The sequence below is a fragment of the Ostrea edulis genome, chromosome 6 (assembly GCF_947568905.1).
Source record: "Ostrea edulis chromosome 6, xbOstEdul1.1, whole genome shotgun sequence".
In the NCBI taxonomy this organism is placed as follows: Eukaryota; Metazoa; Mollusca; class Bivalvia; order Ostreida; family Ostreidae; genus Ostrea; species Ostrea edulis.
In genome coordinates, this window is record NC_079169.1 from 9,422,255 (window position 1) to 9,443,153 (window position 20,899).

Below are 20,899 nucleotides of genomic sequence, written 5' to 3' on the forward strand. Positions count from 1 at the left end.
GCATCCATATGAAAATGCAGTACCTAGGGTCATTATCCAGTATCTTCTCATTGTCTACGAAAAGGGGCACTTATTGTCGGATTGTTTGTGTGATGGTATTTTTTTTTTCTAAAATCCTGACCTTCGTGGACAAGATTGAGTCGTCCGGTGAACTAAAATGCTCTTAAAGAAGTTGGTTACCACCATTATTTATTTGAAATATGTGTCCCGATGTTCTTTTACAGTAAGAACCACCATTAAGCCACATAGGTTACACTCAATAGTGTAGACAACGTTAGAAAATTTTTAAAAAGTCAAATTATCAAAAGTTTTCATACAGAAACTACGTACGGTGAGATTACTACTACATGAATTTCTAGTGATCAGTATATGCACAAGTTTTACAAATTTTTACAGAACATTTTGAGATTGAGCCCACGAGATCTGGAAAGGAATCATCAAAACTTTATCTTAAAGGAACATAACAGTCTTTAATTTGGGTATACCATTTAACTGTCCGCTGTGATGGACAAAAACTTAGTTGTCTATGTCATGAGATTCTTCTCTTTATTGGACAGAACTTAACCCTGACCCCTTTACAGAAGACCGGACGTAGACTCTGACTACTGAAGTAGTGGTTTCACATCCACAAGTGCTACATTTTCTTACCTACAGTACTACCGATATTTGACAATCATGTGAAAGCACAATCACGAACGATGTGGGTTTTTTTTATTCTCCTTAAAACATACCTACTTGTGCCAAGTATGTTCACAACAAAAAAACCCATTGCTTGGCCTATATGTATTCAATATTTTATTGTCCGTTTGTTTACAGTATAGGAAGTGTGTATAGCGCTGTAAAAAGAGATAGTAGGGACAGAGGTGGGATACACTGATATATTATTCCCTCGTGACGTCAAACTGTTTATAACAAACTGTCTTTGTTAATCTGTCAGAAAATCCAGACTCTACATTTTAGAACGGTGGGTCAAATCACGTAGCATCAACCACAGTAGATTACTGTTAACTCACACATTTATTACTTATTACTGAAAGGCATATGTAAGTCTTATGTTTCCTTCCAGCGATCTTGTTTCAGAAATCTACAGGTCCACATATAAAACGCACTCTAGCGTATGTCTACAGTTGATGTTGTAATGTAACATGGCACTTTCGTAATTAGACTGTGGCCCTTATATACGGCATCCTACCCCAACCCATGACAATGTATGTTAAATATTACCGTGACATCGCTTACAGTAACACAGACATTTATTTCATTTAAAGTTTGAAGTTTCACGCGGCATTCAGGAAATAACTTAGAATCTACCGGATTACGTCCCCTATCGTGGGGAATAATTAATATATATATACATACATGTATATATATATCAAAGCACATAAACGTGGTCACTTAAACGTTATTACTGTGCAACATAATTGTCATCGATTCCTGAAATTCCTTAGTGCACTGAGGGAAAGCAATACGTGTTCTATACTACAATGCAGTAGTAACTATTGCAGGAAGACACCAACAGGCTTTGAATGTTCTTCCTGTATATTTAAATGATAAAAGCATCACTTGTCCTCAATTATCCTTCTTATAGTTATAAGATGAGTTCCTGGTAAATGAAGAAAGTTTTGTAAATTAATCAATACACCCTGCCTTTTCTGTACATGCGATCTTTGTATAGTTTCGTCACTTCATATTTGTTTTAAATTTTCTCAGGGATGGGTGAATTGGATGTAGTGAAAGGAAGGAGATAAAAATAAGTCAGGCAGAAAACAACACACGACATTATGAAATGGATCATATTCCTTTAAACACCTATCATTAAAACGTGTGTGTTTTTTCTTATGAATATTTTATCTTTATGTAAGTGTTTAAACAAAGAAGGTCTTCCTAATCTAAATTGCCCTTATTCATCGGCAACAAAAACTAAAATATGTCAAATGCGTTTAAAAAACACTACACCAACTATAGAAAAATAAAAATATAAAAATATTTTTTAAAAACAAATAAAAAACATAATTAATGAATTACTTTATTAGTGTTTATCTAATCAATTACATGCGCTATTATGGGACATTCTATCGTACTAGTTTAAATGTTTGCTCATATTGGCCTACAGCCGCCTTTTGCGATTATGAAAAACAAACATACGCGTGGGTAGTCGTTCCTCCATCTTTAATGAGGTTCGTTCCTGAGATTTGTAATTTTGTCATTTTTCGGGAAAAGTATTTTTGATTTTTATATTGAAGAAAAGTTATATGATATTAGAAAGAAAACTGGGGTAACAATATTTGCTATTGAGCTACTCGGGTTTTTAACATGACCTTTTAACACTTAACATTTACTCAAAATGTATTCATATAAACTTGATACGTGTATTTGTGTCAAAACAACATAATCATCACATATCAATCAAACATAAAATAGATAGATAGCCATGAATTATTATTCCGGATTACTCCACTTTCCTGGTGGGGGTGCGAGCTCGCGGCGGGTGTGACCGATCCGCGGGGGTGTTTGCTCCTCCTAGGCACCTGGTCCCACCTCTGGTATATTCAGGGGCCCTCATTTGACCTACTCTTGATTTTGTATTCCTTAAGGGTTTATGAGATTGGTTGTTGTTCGTTGACTTCACCTATCTAAGAATAAAGATATTTAAAAGTTTAAGCCTAGTAATGAAATTAAATACTTACCCTTGTTGCACTTCATATTCGAAAAAGTTCATGCTATTGATTTAGAGTTTAAAAAGACGTATTAAGAGTAATGTCAATACTTAGAACTTCACATAATTTTCAAATTCTAGTCTTAAAATACATACATTTTTAAACAATGGCCAAAATACAGTTAGTTTTTTGTTTGTTTGTTTTTTCGGGTGAATTAATGTAGATTTTTTTAAGAATCGGTGTTCTGTTTAGAAAAATATATCAACCAAATTAATAAATTGCAACTAGTTCCAAGTTTCGATTTCTTGTATAATAAATTATAGAACTCTAAACATTCGTACAAGGATATAAAACAGAAGGACATATTGGATAAAACAGAATCTCTTAACTGTGCTGAACTGAACTGAATTTATTTCTCATCACAATTACACAATTGTATACAGAGATTTAGTACATATATTTTATATAAAAGTGAAGGTAATATATCACTAAATGTTTGAAGGCATGCGTGAGTATGGAGATAGGCAACATATATGCAATTTTAGATTCGAGTAGTAATTGGGTCGGGGAGCATAGTTTATCAATATTTCTTATAAAGGAACACAATTTTCTTAGAAAAGATTGCTTGTTTGAATTCATTATATTTTTTAAAGTGATGTTTTTGAAACGTATTTGTTTTGGTGATAAACATTGTTTTCTTATATCATTCAGAGATTTGCAATTAAACGTGTAGTGGAATTCATCACCAATTTCATTTAATTCACATTTATTACAATGTCTTATTTCTCGGGGCTCGTTTCGCCAGCGTCCACTTTCAATAGGTAAATGATGATTACAGGTTCGAAATTTACAAAAGGTTATAGCATCTTTTCTGGGTAGGCTATCCAAATATTTTCAAATTTAATTCATCCTTGTACATTCTATAGTTTATGATAGCGTTTTAATGTCAGAATTCCACTTTTGCTTTAATTGATCGAGTAAAATAAGTTTTACCTTTGACTTTAGCCAGTTTGGATTACATGCGTTATTTTGCCAAATGTTAGAAAGTCCGCAATTGTTAAGGATATTTGACACGTTTTTGAACCAAGCAATCTCTTTCGCGTATTGGTTTGTAACATTATTACCCAGTTTCAAGTGTGCAGATTTAGAACTTCTTTCATTAGTAAATCCTTCCACCACAAAATATAGCCCTCGCCAAACCATTTGAATTGACACAATTTCTAAGTGCACAAATGCGCTCAGTATTCGATCAGTAAATACTTAATTATAGCACCATGTGCTCAAAAGCTCAGGAGCTAACTTCCTTAAACATTCAGAATTTAGAGGTCAAGGTTTAGGTTTTTCAAAATGACATTAATAGTTGCTGTCTTGGGGGACAATAAACTTGCTATTGTCCTCACAGCCAGTAAATAGGTGTATAATATTCTAGTTCGTGTTTATTTTAGGTATGATGAATAGTTGTAGGAATTGCTTGTTCGTAACATCCCCTGTGATGGACAGAGACTTGATTGTATTTACCATTTTATTCTCCTCTGTAATAGACAGAAACTTGATTTTCTATGTCATTTGATTATTCGCTGTGATGGACAGAGACTTGATTGAATGTACCATTTTATTCTCCTCTGTAATAAACAGAAACTTGATTTTCTATGCCATTTGATTATTCGCTGTGATGGACAGGGACTTGATTATCTATATCATTTTATTGTCGTATGTGGTGGATACTCACGTGATCGGCCGTGCTATTCCTCTGTACACTGGACTGGGTGTAAACCCTGACGACTGGGGTAGGATTTCCACAGACAGAAGTGATTTTATTAATTACAACCGATATCTAACAATAAAATGGTCTTGATGTGCTTTTTTTTTTTTAAAGATTGTGTCCTACTCGCGCCACGTCCGTTCACAAGGAAACACTTGGTTCACCAGTATGTACTCATTACTTTAACCCATGCTTGTTTATATCATAGGAACTGTGTACGAAGCTGCAAAAACAGAAATAACTGAGACAAAATCGGGTAACACATGGAATATTATGCATCGTCAGACTGGTTGAAGGTTTTTCTCAAACTGTAGGAAAATAAAGCTTCAGATTTAAAACGGGGGATCGAATAATGTAGAATCAACAACAATAGCTTACTATTAACCCATTTATTACTTGTGATTGAATGAAATATGGTTACTTTCTCTTTCCTTATCTACATTTTCATATGCAGTTTTGAGATCAGAAAAAGAAAATTAAGAGTTACGGTGCATGGTAGTCACCTATATGTTTGTGCTTCAACCATGAAGGAATAGTTGTGTGAATATATATGATAGTAAAGATACCAAATATCAAAGGCCTATGTCAAAAGACAAAAAAGTTGTGGTGTGGACAAACAATTATTTGACCTTTACATAAAAGGTCAAGGTCATCAAAAACGGTACACGACACACTGTCATTTCGTGGTAAACTCACAAACCAAATATCAAACGACAAAAAAGTTATGTCCTGGAAAAACTTTGTCAGAGAAGTGGAAGACGAAGAATTCACACTAAAACAATGTGTCCTCTTTCCGTGAAGGAGAGACATAATAAAGAGCTCACAGTATGATTTGACCTTGTGGCCTTGAGACTAGCAGCCAATGCTTGATACTGTAATTGATTTCTAATTCCTGCTAGGATAAGGCAAATAGAATTGTGCTTTATAAGGATTGGATTCTTTAATATTTTGTTAATTTTTCACATAGCAACCACGTTATTGTGATAAATTTATTGTTTACGTCAGTGTCGGCGGGTAGAGCACCAATCACAAATAACGCTATAGTCATTTCACTTCACTTGTGAAAGAAATAATAAACACTTAGTATGTCATTTATTTATTTCTACTGGCACAAAGACATCTTATCTCCTTTTCATTTAAAAAGTTTAAAGCATGGTTATCTAAAACTTCACATCAAACATTCAGACTATCACAAACTCTCATCAGGGTTCTTTGTCTTCAGCACTTCTGTCATCACATTTCACAGAGTTGTCTTTTGATGACAGGTATTCTTGAATAAGCTTTTCTGCCTTTCCTTTTTGAGAGAGTTTATTGGCTTTTCCTTGATAATTTCCTCTGTTAATGGAACCTTTCCCATTCAGTATCTCTGCTACTCTGAAAATAGATGATACACTGCACATGAACACTATTATCTGAAAACAAGAATATCAGTAAAACTGCTCCCTGAACTGCACATGAACACTATTCATGCAACATCTTTATCTGAAAACAAGAATATCAGTAAAACTGCTCCCTGAACTGCACATGAACACTATTCATGCAACATCTTTATCTGAAAACAAGAATATCAGTAAAACTGCTCCCTGAACTGCATCTAACCACTGAACTACTTCATATGACAAATGACTTGCACAATGATCAATAACTGTTGAAATGAAGTTGGGTTTTTTTAACACATATATAAAGTATACATTGAGAGACCTTGACCTTTACAAAATTACCTTAAGTGACCTTTGCCTGAAACTTATTTGCCTATTACTTATTTGTCTGATATACATGTATGATCAATACCTGTTCAAAAATTGCTGATTGATTGATTGTATATTGTTTAATGACCAGCTCGAGAATTTTCCCCTCACATGGCGATGTCACCATTGCTGGTGAAGGGCTGCAAAATTTAGGCCTATGCTTGGCATTTACGGCCTTTGAGCAGGGGGATTTTTATTGTGTCACACCTGCTGTGACACGGGGCCTCAGTTTTGGCAGTCTCATCCAAAGAACTGCCCCATTTAGTTGCGTCTTAAGACAAGTAAGGATTACTGAGGACCAATTCTAACCCAGATCCCCACCGGAACAAAAATTGTTGAAATAAGAAACTTTCCCCTTATATTAGGCATATGTTCTGAGTGACCTTTCCCTTTCCAAAATGACCTTGGTCCAAAAGTCCCCTGTCCCAAGGAATATTTGTGATCAATTATAATAAATTTCTGGTGAAAGGTTTAGGAGATGGAAACTTTTTTTTTTATCAAGAACTGTTAAAATAAGGAACTTTTATATGTTCTGAGTTACCTTGACATTTCCAAAATTACCTTGAGAAAACTTTGGTCCACAACAAGGAAGATTTGTGATCAATTATATCAATTTCTGATGAAAGTTTTAGGAGATAAGAGCTGAGATGGACACACCAACTACTATATGTTCTCCTGAAATTTTCCGGGGAGCATAAAACAAGAGGCCCTTAGGCCACATCACTCACCTGAGCAGCAGTTCTTAGCAATAAACAAGCTTAAGCAAAATTTTCATTATACAAGCAGCTTAGTTCAGAAAAAAAACTTTTCAAAGGTCACAACTAAAAATTCTTAAATTATCAAACTTAATTATTAAACAAATTCAATAACTATCATATGCAAATATCAAGCAAAACAAAATAGAGATGGGATCAGGTGCGAAACATAAAATTATTTACAAAATGCTTTTCTTGCCAAGAATCAAGCTCCACAAAAATCATGCAATATATAGTATGTATAGCACTTGATACATACTAATAAATGTACTCTTCAACTAATGAAAAGGGTTCCAATCATGGATATCTTTTAAATGTATAGGAAATAAAGTGCAGAATTTCCAAGATGGGTGTATAGTCAGTGCACATCACACAGAGATCCAGAGTGTAGTCAGTGTAAACAAAGATCCAGAGTGTAGTCAGTGTAGACAGAGATCCAGAGTGTAGTTAGTGTAAACAGAGATCTAGAGTGTAGTCAGTGTAAACAGAGATCCATAGTGTAGTCAGTGTAGACAGAGATCCAGAGTGTAGTCAGTGTAGACAGAGATCCAGTGTAATCAGTGTAAACAGAGATCTAGAGTGTAGTCAGTGTAAACAGAGATCCAGAGTGTAGTCAGTGTAGACAGAGATCCAGAGTGTAATCAGTGTAAACAGAGATCTAGAGTGTAGTCAGTGTAAACAGACACCCAGAGTGTAGTCAGTATAAACAGAGATCCAGAGTGTAGTCAGTGTAAATAGAGATCTAGAGTGTAATCAGTGTAAACAGACACCCAGAGTGTAGTCAGTGTAAACAGAAATCCAGAGTGTAATCAGTGTAAACAGAGATCTAGAGTGTAGTCAGTGTAAACAGAGATCCAGAGTGTAGTCAGTGTAAACAGAAATCCAGAGTGTAATCAGTGTAAACAGAGATCTAGAGTGTAGTCAGTGTAAACAGATCCAAAGTGTAGTCAGTGTAAACAGAGATCTAGAGTGTAATCAGTGTAAACAGACACCCAGAGTGTAGTCAGTGTAAACAGAAATCCAGAGTGTAATCAGTGTAAACAGAGATCTAGAGTGTAGTCAGTGTAAACAGAGATCCAGAGTGTAGTCAGTGTAAACAGAGATCCAGAGTGTAGTCAGTGTAAACAGAGATCCAGAGTGTAGTCAGTGTAAACAGAGATCCAGAGTGTAATCAGTATAAACAGAGATCCAGAGTGTAATCAGTATAAACAGAGATCCAGAGTGTAGTCAGTGTAAATAGAGATCTAGAGTGTAATCAGTGTAAACAGACACCCAGAGTGTAGTCAGTGTAAACAGAAATCCAGAGTGTAATCAGTGTAAACAGAGATCTAGAGTGTAGTCAGTGTAAACAGAGATCCAGAGTGTAGTCAGTGTAAACAGAAATCCAGAGTGTAATCAGTGTAAACAGAGATCTAGAGTGTAGTCAGTGTAAACAGATCCAGAGTGTAGTCAGTGTAAACAGAGATCCAGAGTGTAGTCAGTGTTCTGTGAATCATGTCTCATTTTTTCTATATTAAAAACAGCAAAAATTTTGTTCTCACAAATTAACTCTTACACATCTAAAAGACTTGAGGATTATATAATCATTTGTGAAATTCATGGCTTATTTAATGAATACTATAGGATTGAACATTCTTTTTGAAGAATTTATTGATGTGTAAACTCTGGACATTTTACTCACACACTGAATAAAAGTGCAAAGCATTTTATGTTAAGTTTGTAACAAGAGTTTACATATCAATAAATTCTTCAAAAAGCATGTTTAGTTCTTATAATTTCCAACTCGTTCTCTGTATAATCGATTTCAAAAATTTGAATAGTTTCCCCACACTATGTTATTTGTTTTCAGGAAAACCTGGCAGAGGTTACCTGCATGGCACATTGGATTTCTGGAATTGCCAAAGTTTTAATTCATTTAGAATTTAATTATGGTACATACAAATATAAATTTTGAAAAATATAAAATTGAGTTTTTAAACTGCATTGACATGTTTGTTATGACATCCAATGAAACTCCCTTCACTATTATAAAGGCAGATAACTCTTGCCACTGAAATTTGTACGATGATGCATGGGAACTATGCTCTGTATCACAACTAACATGTTTGTGACAGAGAAAAACCATGTCCATTACTGAAATACATGGTAACAAAGTAAACTTCATGAACAAAAATACTGATGTATACATGCCAACTATTCCGATTTATGTGGGATTTTCCTGATTTGAAGTAGTCGAAAAAGCAAATCCCAATATCCTGATCGGGATTGCAAAAATACCTTGAAATCCAAATTTTCTAAAAATATCTATCATTTTACGACAACAAACCCCGATTTCCAACCCGATTTGAAATTCCACACCATTTCTTTGTGGCTAGTCAATCAGAAATCAGGAAATTGCTGTCTATCTGTGTCACGTTGCATCAGGGTGGTGTAATTTACCTGGTCTACTTGTGTCAGGGTGTTTATTGGACAGTGAGGAGCATGTTTTGATAGTAATTAATCGGGAAGACAGTTTTCAAATTGACATATTCTTTATACAAACGTGAATGACAACGATGATAGTATCGCCACCAAACAATCTGATATTCCCGATTTTCACCTTTCGGGATGACAGCATCCAAGATATGCAATAGGCATGTCAAATATATATATTTTAATCATAATGATATATGTGTAGGCTATCCAAATCTATAGCAATGTATTATAAAATTATGGGGGCCTAGTATTCAATAGACTTTGTGAAATGTAATTCCCACAAGTCTGTACTTTAATTAGCCAGTTAAATTTTAATGTTGAATTTGATATTAGCAAGTAGCCTTAATTTACAATTAAAAACATTTTGAAGATTTTTTTTCTATTGGTAATTATGTCAGATGTCATGGGTGCACGTTTTGTTCGCAAACTTTGTGGCAGGGCAGATCACTCCTTTTCTGGTTGCAATGCAGATTGTTCCACCAGACTCTGCAAGCCCATGTTTACAGACAGCAAGATCGCCTTTGCAGTCGTACCTAAATGCATGATTGTGCTTTAATTCCAATTTTGATATCTAGTCCAGTCATGGATGCAACTTTAAGTATCAATAATGTGTGGGTAACTTATTGTTGGAGGGGGAATGTTAGTTTATCTTTAACTTTTTGCTGAATAGTTGATGATGTTAATAAAATGATTATGTATATCTTTAAAATTATGTTTTTTATTTAGCTTTATTGAAGTCAATGGTCAAACACACTTGATGTTGTGTTAATTATGATACATGTATAATGATTTGATTGATATTTTCTTTGAAAAGACAAGATATTTATTTTCACGACAAAATGTCGTCAATTTAGAGCTTCGAAAAAAGATCGTCGTGCACAAAATCCCCTATGGAGATTTTTAAAAGTTGTATGCTGGTGAGCTCTGACACGTCCTGTGTAAACTATAATATAAGGCAGTGCTTGGCATAAAAAAGGACAACCTTTTCATTTCTTAATAAATATCTAGTCTGCCATTGCTGCATTTTTTGAATTTTTCATCTTTATGTGCAAATAGAATAATTGCTAATTTCATTATGCATAAATCTGATGGTTTCAGTGACTGATTACATAAATTTTTGATGATTATGCATTCCTCACAAAATCTGGATAGGGTTTGATTTTAGTACAGCATCTGAAGCTTCTACTAGCATCAACTGGATACCAGAGGTTTAAGGACTTGTAAGTATCTACTAACTTTGGATACAAGAGGTTTAAGGACTTGTAAGTATCTACTAACTTTGGATACAAGAGGTTTAAGGACTTGTAAGTATCTACTAACTTTGGATACAAGAGGTTTAAGGACTTGTAAGTACATGTATCTACTAACTTTGGATACAAGAGGTTTAAGGACAAGTATCTACTAACTTTGGTCCGACATTCTGGATGAAGTCTTCTGGTCCTGACAATAAGAACAGACCAGCCCCTTTCTCCTCTCCAACCGTCAGGAAGCAGATCTTATTCTGAAGAAAAAGGAAATCTAATGGTAGTGATTATAGCATCAATTATTTCCATACTTGCCAATCTTTGATAATCTCAAATGGATCTGTAAGTGAGGGGTGACTGGAAATATGTAGAAATTGTCAAAACTTGGAGAGTGTCACCTTCCATTTGGGGTGAACTGTCAAGGATGTATTTTGAAAGAACGGTTATGTGTATATTTGAGTACTCACACAGTTATCCACCTGCTGGATGATGATGTTCATAAACTCCAAGTCACCCTCCTTCCTGTTGAACATATTATTTCATATAAGATCTCAAAATCTAATTGACCAACAAACAGTTGAAAAAAACATAATATTTCCCTCTGAGAATAGAAAGCACGCGCTCCAGTATTTAGCAACGAATAACAGCTAGTACTTGACAATGGGTGATATCATAAAAATTATCACATGTGTCAAATTTATGTGCATACGGTTCGCCGAAGATTGTTAGACAACATCATTTGAGCGTTGTAATAAATGTGAATATCTGCATTGATATACAAAACATCGCATGACAGTGATTGATAAAATGTTAACAGATTAGTGCTGTCACAGTTAACCGAAAAGTCGGTTAACTGCTGTAAAAACACATTCGGTTTGGTTTGTATTTTCCTGTTTTTGGTTCGGTTTTGTTTACGTTTTACCATATCCCATTCTGTCTGCTATACGACGTGCTATGATTGGTTCAATATTTTTATCAATGCTATTCTAACCAATAAAAAAAGTCCATGTAAAATTGGTAATAGTAAAACGAAACATGGTGACACAAGGAAAGAAATAGCAAGGGTATGAATACTTAATTTTCTATGAAAGGGAGAGTCAGAAGTTGTTTACAAAACAACCACAGTCTGCAAACTGTACAGGTTCAAGTGTCGCGGTAGCTCTGTGGTAGAGCGTTCACTTCGTGACCGGGAGGTCGTGGGTTCGAGCCCCACTAAGATCTGAGAAATAAATGTAGACAAGGTGGTGACTGTTCCTTTGTCAAACACTCTGCGTTTAGTAGTGACAGTCACAGGTCTTACGGATGACTTTAAAAACAGAGATTCTGTGTCGCAGCAGACGTTGGCATGTTGAAGAATTCTCACTGCTACGACCATAAGCACCATGCATAGACCTATCTAAAGCAGTTTCTCTCCCACAGCTAGTCTATCATACAAGCTCTCGAGAGATTATGTTACCTGTTGTATTGTGCATAATGTTAACTTTAATAGAATATTACTTACTTATTGATTGTTGTTTTGTCGATTAAAATGCATCAGAAATTAATGTTTGCATTTGTACTGAAAAATGAATACTTAAGGTCCAAATTATTCTTGAAATCATCAATTTTTTTTAATTTATCACATGGAATGAAACCAAACCAAAAAAAAAAGAAAACTGAGGTTTTGTTTCCTGAACCGAACCGAGAAATTACTGAACCGTGACAGCCCTACAACAGATGCAAGTGTTTCTGCTTTGTTGTTTATATCTCATTCAGTATAATCAAACAATACTGTGAATCAAACAATACTGTGAATCAAACAATACTGTGAATCAAACAATACTGTGAATCAAACAATACTGCATGTAGTTGTGAGTAACATTGAAAATCTTTACCCCTAGAGAAACCATTACGCCTCAGTTGACAATGTTTTTCTCAGGGTGAAAATTTCTAATGTTGCCCTCAACTACATGTACATGCATAGTTTATATAATATCATTTTGTCACACTTATTTTAAATCATTCGATATAAAGATTGGAATATTTTTTGAAATACATGTACTTGTTTATAAAAGATTATTGACTTGAGTTATTCCCCTTTCCAATACATCAATGAAATTGATCAATGCAGTAGCTTTCAGTCTAATCTGTGACGTCTGAGAAACTAAAGGTTGAATGTTTTTGGCCTTCATGCAGTAGCCTTCAGTCTAATCTAAGACATCTGAGAAACTAAAGGTTAAATGTTTTTGGCCTTCATGCAGTAGCTTTCAGTCTAATCTAAGACACCTGAGAAACTAAAGGTTGAATGTTTTTGGCCTTCATGCAGTAGCTTTCAGTCTAATCTAAGACATCTGAGAAACTAAAGGTTAAATGTTTTTGGCCTTCATGCAGTAACTTTCAGTCTAATCTGCGATGTCTGAGAAACTAAAGGTTGAATGTTTTTGGTCTTAAAGAGGTTCGCACCTGACATTTGGAGTAATGTCAATTTATTGGGAAGTGTATTTTTAATTTCTAAGTTGAAGGAGAATTAGGACACTGAAAAAAAAAACTGGGGTTGCAATGCTTGTTATTGAGCTACAGTGTTCTAAACATGACCTTTTGGCACTTAAAATTTATTCAATTTAATTTGATTTGTCTGTTGGTGTCAACACAATTAACATAAACAACAGAAATCAATCATTACATAAAATAGATACATAATCATGTCTTCTAACAATACAGATAAAAAAAGTTTAATTCAAGTAATGGAAAAAACTAATGACCTTTTAGCACTTTATATACAAAAAAATTCATGATATCAAATTTGAGAGTTAAAAAAAGAAATATTACTAGGAGTAATGTCAATTTCTAAAATTTCACATAATTTTCAAGGTCTTTTCTTAAAATCTAAAATGGAACTTAAAAAAGTGGGGGCTGGGGACCAAATTTTTAAATTATTGGTGAAAATACTGAATTTTTATACAAAATTTCGAGTAAATTAATTTAAATTTTCGGTGTTCTATTTGGAAAAATATATCAACCAAATTAATAAATCACAATATTTAATCTAGCTCCAAGTCTCAAATGAAATACTCGTATAGGAGTATAAAAATAAAAGATATATTAGATGAACCAGAAACTGTAATATCACGCAGATTTAGAACTTTTTGATTAATCAATCCTTCCACCACAAAATATAGTCCCTGCCAAACCTTTTCAAAATTTGAATTAAATTGACACAGATTTTTTCAACTGGATAGGGTTCTGTAATAGATGTGTAATATGTTTGCACCGATGGGATCAGTATTGAACTAGTAAATACTTATTTGTAGTATCCTGCGCAGTTGTGCTCAAAAGCTCAGGAGCTAACTTCCTTAAACTGCTTAGTCCAGTATCAGATCTGTTAACTTATCAAACTTTTTAATCCAAAGTTAGGGTTTCAATCAACTTCTCTCCTCATCAACTCTTGTTTACTTTAGAGCGAAATGTAGTATTCAGGGCTGTATGGACCATGGGTATTGGCCTGGATAGCTCAGTGGTTAGGGCACCTGACTATTAATGCAGGGGTCCCAGGTTTAATTCTCGGTCCAGTCCAACAAAATTACAGGTTGTTGAACTTGTTCATAGAATATTAATTTCCAAAATAGACTAAGTTCAACAACCTGTAATTTTCTCAAAAATTGTAGAAATTCAAAATCCATCCCACCTGCACATCTTCAATACCCATACAAACACTCCACAAAATAAGAAGGTCCTCACTTGAAAACTGTGGGAGAAGTAGGGCGGACAAATTATGTACCCTCCATATAATAATTATTTCCAAATAAAGGGGCAAAACTCCTGGAAAAAAGGTCGAAATGGATCAAAATTGCAGTATGATCTAGGGTGACCCACAAAGAAGCTACACAGCAAGTTCCAGCATGATATGTGAAAGGGAAATGAAATTATGAAGAGAAAACCCCGAACGGATGGACGGACAGACAGACGGGTGTATAAAAATAGTGCATGTGATGATATTCATGTTAATAATGATCTCTTTGCAATTTTCAAAACATTGCAAATTTTAACAGTTCTGAAAAACAGAAGACAGGTATTGGCATTCAAAGAAGTTGTCCGAATCTAGTCTGGTATCAGTAAATCTTGACTAGTGCATAACTGCAGTCTGCTCAATATCAATATAACCTGCCAAGAGTTGATGAGTGATAGATTGAAACCTTTGCCTTGAGAGAGATATATGCACATTTTTTCACATGTAATAACTGAAAGTTAAGCAATGCTGACTTACCTGTGTAGACACAGGAGAGGATTACCATTCGATTTAAACTTCTGACCCTCAAATACAGCAAGGTCTCGTAACAGAGATGTCACATACTGAAAATATCAATAAAAATATTGTCAAGAGTTGTCTAATCCTGATAACTTTGTAGACAATTGATTAGCTGTTTAATGGACCGAACAAAATCTCCTTCAGCTTTAGTGTCTGGCACTGAGATAACTTGATTATATTCAACATGAAAAACAAAACTAAACCTTCTGAGTCGATTTGAATCCCTTTACCGCTGTCTCAGCCCTCTCATAATGGTCTTCTACTGGTCCCCTAAAATGTTGTTATATTCATGTACAAATCATTCTTAAATTCTTCTATGAATAAGCTTTACCCCCCCCCCTTTATTTTACTAGCAGATACCCATGATATACATAACATTTACCTCAATAAAGGTTTTATCCACAGTGTGATAATTTTGGCTTATTATAGTCGTATGGTTTCATGCCGCCAAATTTTCCACAGCTAAATTTACACTCGAATGTGTCTGCAGTCCGAATATGTATTTTTGCAAGAAGTTGGTAAATCTATTTCGATGCACAAGTTGTCTTTCTTTTCATTACCTGAGATTGTTCACCATTAAAATGTCCACATGTACATGTTACTGGCAACAGATTGCTTAAAACTAAAGGATGGGAATTTTAAACTTTTCCAAGTTAAATCAAGTGACACCTAACGAAAATTCTGTGTCTGTAGATCTTCTTTGGCAGAATGTATTAATGGTAGCAAATAAAAATACGTGACTGAGAATATGAACAGAGTTCTACAGATTTTCCAAATTCTTCTTTTCAAAAGCATGGAAAGTATTAACCAACGCTAAAAAATTCAGACTGGCATTGGAAAATGTCTGCTACATCACCCTGCTTATCAATTTCTGTCTGCCAAAAAAATATTAAATTTCGATAAAATTATTTTTACACCTATAAAGCTAGAAAATTGTCAAAGTTTACATCTTTGGAAAAAAATACCATTATATGTCACTCTAAATGGCATTTTTGCACAGTAGAGATCCGAAGTACAAATAATTGCATTTCAGTGAAATACTTGCATTGAATAAAAATTGATATTTTCAGTTATTTTCACAGTAATAAAATTGTATTTTCACGGTGTGAAAATAACAACCAGGCCTACTTAATTGCCGCAATATTCATCTGCGATACACACGGTCACCTTCATTTTACGTTATATATAATTAATTTTTCATGGTTTTTTTTATTGAATACCCAATATAAAATTGAATTAAAGATGTCTTAATTATTGTTCAAATGTATATATTTTTATGTATTTTACATATTTCTAAAGGTACTATATTTTCTGCTCAATATTGTTTTGAACATCAATACAGGGTCAGCTAAAAGTGCTTGAGGAATAATGGGCCCATGGGCCACATCCCTCACCTGAGTCACCTTGGCCCATATTTAAGATTTTCCTTAGTATATATATTCACATATAAAATATTTTGATCCTTATTGTGGCCCAAACTTATCCCGGGGGGGGGGGGGGGGGGGGAGGGGGAGGGGGGGGGCATGATTTTAACAAACTTGAATCTGCATTATGTCAGAAATCTTTCATGTAAATGTAAACTTTTCTAGTCCAGTGGTTCTTGAGAAGAAGATTTTCCCTAGATATATTTGCATGTAAAACTTTGATCCCCTATTGTGGCCCCATCCTACCCCCGGGGGTCATGGTTTTTACAACGCGAATTTGCACTATGTCAGGACGCTTTCTTGTAAATTTCAGCTCTTCTGGCCCAGTGGTTCTTGAGTAGAAGATTTTTAAATGACCTGACCCTATTTTTGTGATTAACTCCCCTTTGAAATTGGCATGACCTGTAATTTGTACACACTTGAAAGCCCTTCACCCAAGGATGCTTTTTGCCAAGTTTGGTTGAAACTGGCCTAGTGGTTCTGGTAGAAGAAGAATCTGAAAATGTGAAAAGTTTACAGACAGATGAACGGACAAACAACGGACAGCGGGTGATAAGAAAAGATCACTTGAGCTTTCAGTTCAGGTGAGTTAAGGACTGAAGAAAATTTAATATACAGGAACCAGTTGCACAAAAGTTAGTTAAGTTTAACTGGCAGTTAATGTCTAATTTATATCACTATATAAGTGTAAGAATTAATGACAAATTAACTGTCTGTTCAAGTTAGCTAACCTTCATACAACTGGGTCCAGAAAATTCAATGTCTTTGTTGTTGGATATAGGATTTATTTCATGAGTGAGACAGAATTTAAAAAAAACATAATTTTATATACATGTATCACATTATTGCAATTCTTGATCAAAATTATTTTCCGATACAAAAGTTAAACCATGTTGTACAAACCTAAGCAGTAGAATATTTTTTAAGTGCTCATGTACTAAATCTTACTTGAGTAATGTTGTCAATGACCTTTCGACCTTGACACTACGACCTAGATACTGTAGAACACGACCTCCTGCTACAAACATCAGATTTGTCCTGCCTTTTTTCTTGGCCTTTTCTGTCCACAATAGTTTTATCATCTGAAACAGGAATTACTGTTGTAATAAATAGGATAAAAATACAATGGACTGGTAATCCAACCAGGGCCCCTGCATCTCTCTAGTCAGATGCTCTACCAATGGAGCTATTTGGTCACTGGCAATCAAACCCATCTGGAAGTCACATTCCCCTTCCTTAATTAATAAAAGTCTTTGTCCCCAAGGGCTAACAACCAGTGACCTTTATCCCCTGGCAGTTCTAGCACAACATGCAACAGGAAAAAAGAAAATGCAACAAACCAGACAAGGATTTGACAACAAACCCTGATTCTCTAGTCATGTGACCAACTGAGTTATCTGGTCACCAGCACTCACACCTGTCTGACTGCCACACAATATAGGTAGATTTCGTTATAAGTAATTATACCCGGTGCTGTAGAAGAGGTAGGTGAAAGAGTAACAGTTTATTTGTGACATCTTTAATTTCTTCTCCTCGGTAGCTGAAGGTGAAGCATGTTCATCTTTACCGTATTCATCCTACTCCTATAAGTACCACCCACCCTGGGCCTTTTTTTGAACTCTCAAGAATTAAAAGCTCCCATTTCATAACAGTTTGTCTTACCTTATACCTGTAATATCTACAGGGCTCGAAAATAACATTGCCCGTCAGTCTGTGACTGGTTAAAAGTCTAGCGGACTGACTGACATTTGTTTTAGTCAGTCCAAATGGACTAGTTAATTTTCTAAAGCATATACTTATGTAAAGGAGAAAGGCCGAAAACTGTCCATTCTGTGAGAGAAAGAACTAATTGAGGGCCGTAAGCTCACGATTAGTTCTTTCTCTCATAGAATGGACAGTTTTCGGCCTTTCTCCTACTTAAAACATGATTTTCTTTTTGTGAGGTTGAATCAAATAAACAAGATGTAGAAAACTTGTATTGTATTCAGAATAAATTATTCCAGGTAGCATACATGCAATAGTAAGTTCATTGTTTACAGAATAGACTGTCACAGGTAAGTTAAGGGTGCATTTTGTTTAATGGCTACTGTGCTACATTATGCTACATAACAAAAGCCTTTGTCTATGGACACTTGCAGGTGGGATTTGGTAAATATTTATACAAGTATGTGATGTTTCTGAATCAATTGAAAGTTTCCCTATGTAAGATAAGCATGTCCTCCTCTGATGCAGAAAGTGGGTTTTTTTTAAACTCAGTCAAAATTCAAGGAAACTGAATATATGCAAAATACTGATGGTATATTAAGTGAAATTTTGGACCTAGAAACGGAAAATAGTAAAACACAAAATGAGGCAAACTTCGACCTGAAGGTGGTTTCATTTTCGGACATTTCTGACGAGGAACTTACGAATGCTGGCCAGGATATTGAAAATATTGAGCGTTTTCTTAAACCACTGAATCAAGATGAATTAGACAGGTTACTGAAGAAAGGATTATCAAAGAAAACATAAGGAAAGGTGAGGTGGGCTATATCATTGTTTGCAACTTCACAGCAAAACAGGAAAAATATCTTGGGCCAGAATTCATTTGGATTTACATCACAAGGAGATATTTTAAAAATGAGCGATGAGTGAGAGATCAGCAAGATTACGGTATTCATGGGAATGTTAAAAGTAGTGACACTCAAAATGCAGATGAAGAGAAACAAGTGAAAGTACCAGGGACTGGAAATATCACTGTCTAGTGAAATCAAAATCAAATTTGGCAATGTTTCCTTCGAGTTCAAGTTTTGTTGTTGTTTTTCCCCCTTAAGTACATTCCAATCTTTACCTGGCACTGTCCATTCTGATTGTTGTAACCGTTCATTCTGATTGAAAAAAACCTGTCCATTCTTAAAATAATGGACAGTTATTCAAAAAGAATGGACACTTACAGGTAACTTAATGGACTGTTTATGGAGTTAGCACAACAATAACCTATAGAATGGACAATTCAAACAAAATGTTTACGTCACAATCATGTTTTAAGAAATTTTATACATACATTTGGCATGCTTCGATCTGTAGATATCAGCGAATCTGATTCGTAAATATAAATCCCACATTTAAGTGTTACAATATTGTGTGAGACATATTGAGTTTAATTTCCTTTTAATAACATTAACGAAATTAAATATGTTTAATTATTTCTGAAAAACTCTGTTGGACTGGTAAATTTTTCTGCGGACTGGTTGACGATTTGAGCTGAAAAGTTTCAAATTTTATTTTTGCCATTTTTATTGTTTACAATTCTTAACTCAAGTATTTTTAATGGTCTCTACTATATATTTTGTATCTGATACAGTCAAATCTCCTTATCTTGAACTCAATGGGATCGAGAAAAAACTTCGAGATATCCGAGGATTTGGATATTAAGGGTAAAATACTTACAGAATAAGTGGTTGGGACTTCTGAATCACTTCGACATATCCATGGTATTCGAGATTTCAGTGTTTGAGATATCGAAGTTCAACTGTATGTTGTTATGATGATTTGAAATAATGAATAAGAGCTGATTGGATTATATCATCATATAAGTATAACATAACTCATTTAGAATTTAATATTCCCCAGAATTACATGATGACACATCACATTTTACAAGGACTCTCCTTTTCTTTATTTTGTTTTACTGTTTTACAAACGTGTTCATTTGCGAGCCATCACTGATGCTGTTGAAAACTAGAAACAGACCTGAATGTGAGAGAGGTTGGAGACATGAGTTCCACAGCAAAGACAGGAATCAATCCCATTGATCTCTAGAACACGAACAGGCCCAATATGGTCGTCTGGGAGTCCTCGGCAACGGAACTGTTAAGTAAAAGTATTTTTCATTTTAATGATATTCAAGTACAAATATTGTAAAAATACCGTAACCTGAGATTAGTCATGCCAGTGCATTGGTAACTCTCTGCTTTGGTTTAATATCCCTCCACTTTTACTAATAATGTATCTCACTGCTTTACAGTTAACCATCCCATCCACAACAACTGCATGTGTTTACTGAGAACTTTATTGAGTAAGGCCCGGCAAATGTGATAGAAGAATGTGGTGAACGATAAAAACTCATATTGTAACACTCTAATCAAGATCACAGATACTATCAGGTACTAAAATAAAGAATGAACTAACTGTCCACAGATAATACAATGTACTAAAATAATGAGCTAACAATAGTACATGTAAGAAAATAGAAAGCCTTGATCGATCTATAAAATAAGGGTACTGGTCACTTTGGTAAAAATATGTTGGATCAACAATTGTGAGTGCACAGCAATGCTTTACAAAATAATAGATGAACATCTTATCTTAGAACTAACATTTCATCAACTGATGATCTATTTACAGAAAGTGTCCAAAGAGCAAAACATACAGCATTTCTTGACCGTGCAGTGAATAGTTTATAGAACACTGTCAGAAAGACATTTCTTGACCGTGCAGTGAATGATTTATAGAACACTGTCAGACATTTCTTGACCGTGTAGTGAATGATTTATAGAACACTGTCAGA

At 34.6% G+C, this 20,899-nt stretch overlaps 1 protein-coding gene across 2 annotated transcripts in view; it reads right to left on the reverse strand.

Annotated features, from left to right (window-relative positions):
• Nucleotides 1-5,499: 5,499 nt before the first annotated feature.
• The window catches only part of LOC125646467 (alanyl-tRNA editing protein Aarsd1-like), a 37,353-nt gene continuing 21,953 nt past the window's right edge, over nucleotides 5,500-20,899 (reverse strand). For both annotated transcript variants that reach the window (XM_048872787.2, XM_056141496.1), the window contains exons 7-13: nucleotides 20,083-20,199; nucleotides 17,299-17,432; nucleotides 15,130-15,196; nucleotides 14,885-14,970; nucleotides 11,109-11,163; nucleotides 10,804-10,898; nucleotides 5,500-5,793 (exon numbers count right to left, since the gene is read on the reverse strand). In XM_048872787.2, the coding sequence (XP_048728744.2) occupies nucleotides 5,622-5,793; nucleotides 10,804-10,898; nucleotides 11,109-11,163; nucleotides 14,885-14,970; nucleotides 15,130-15,196; nucleotides 17,299-17,432; nucleotides 20,083-20,199 (726 nt within the window). In that variant the 3' untranslated portion in view covers nucleotides 5,500-5,621. The remainder of the gene's footprint in view (nucleotides 5,794-10,803; nucleotides 10,899-11,108; nucleotides 11,164-14,884; nucleotides 14,971-15,129; nucleotides 15,197-17,298; nucleotides 17,433-20,082; nucleotides 20,200-20,899) is intronic.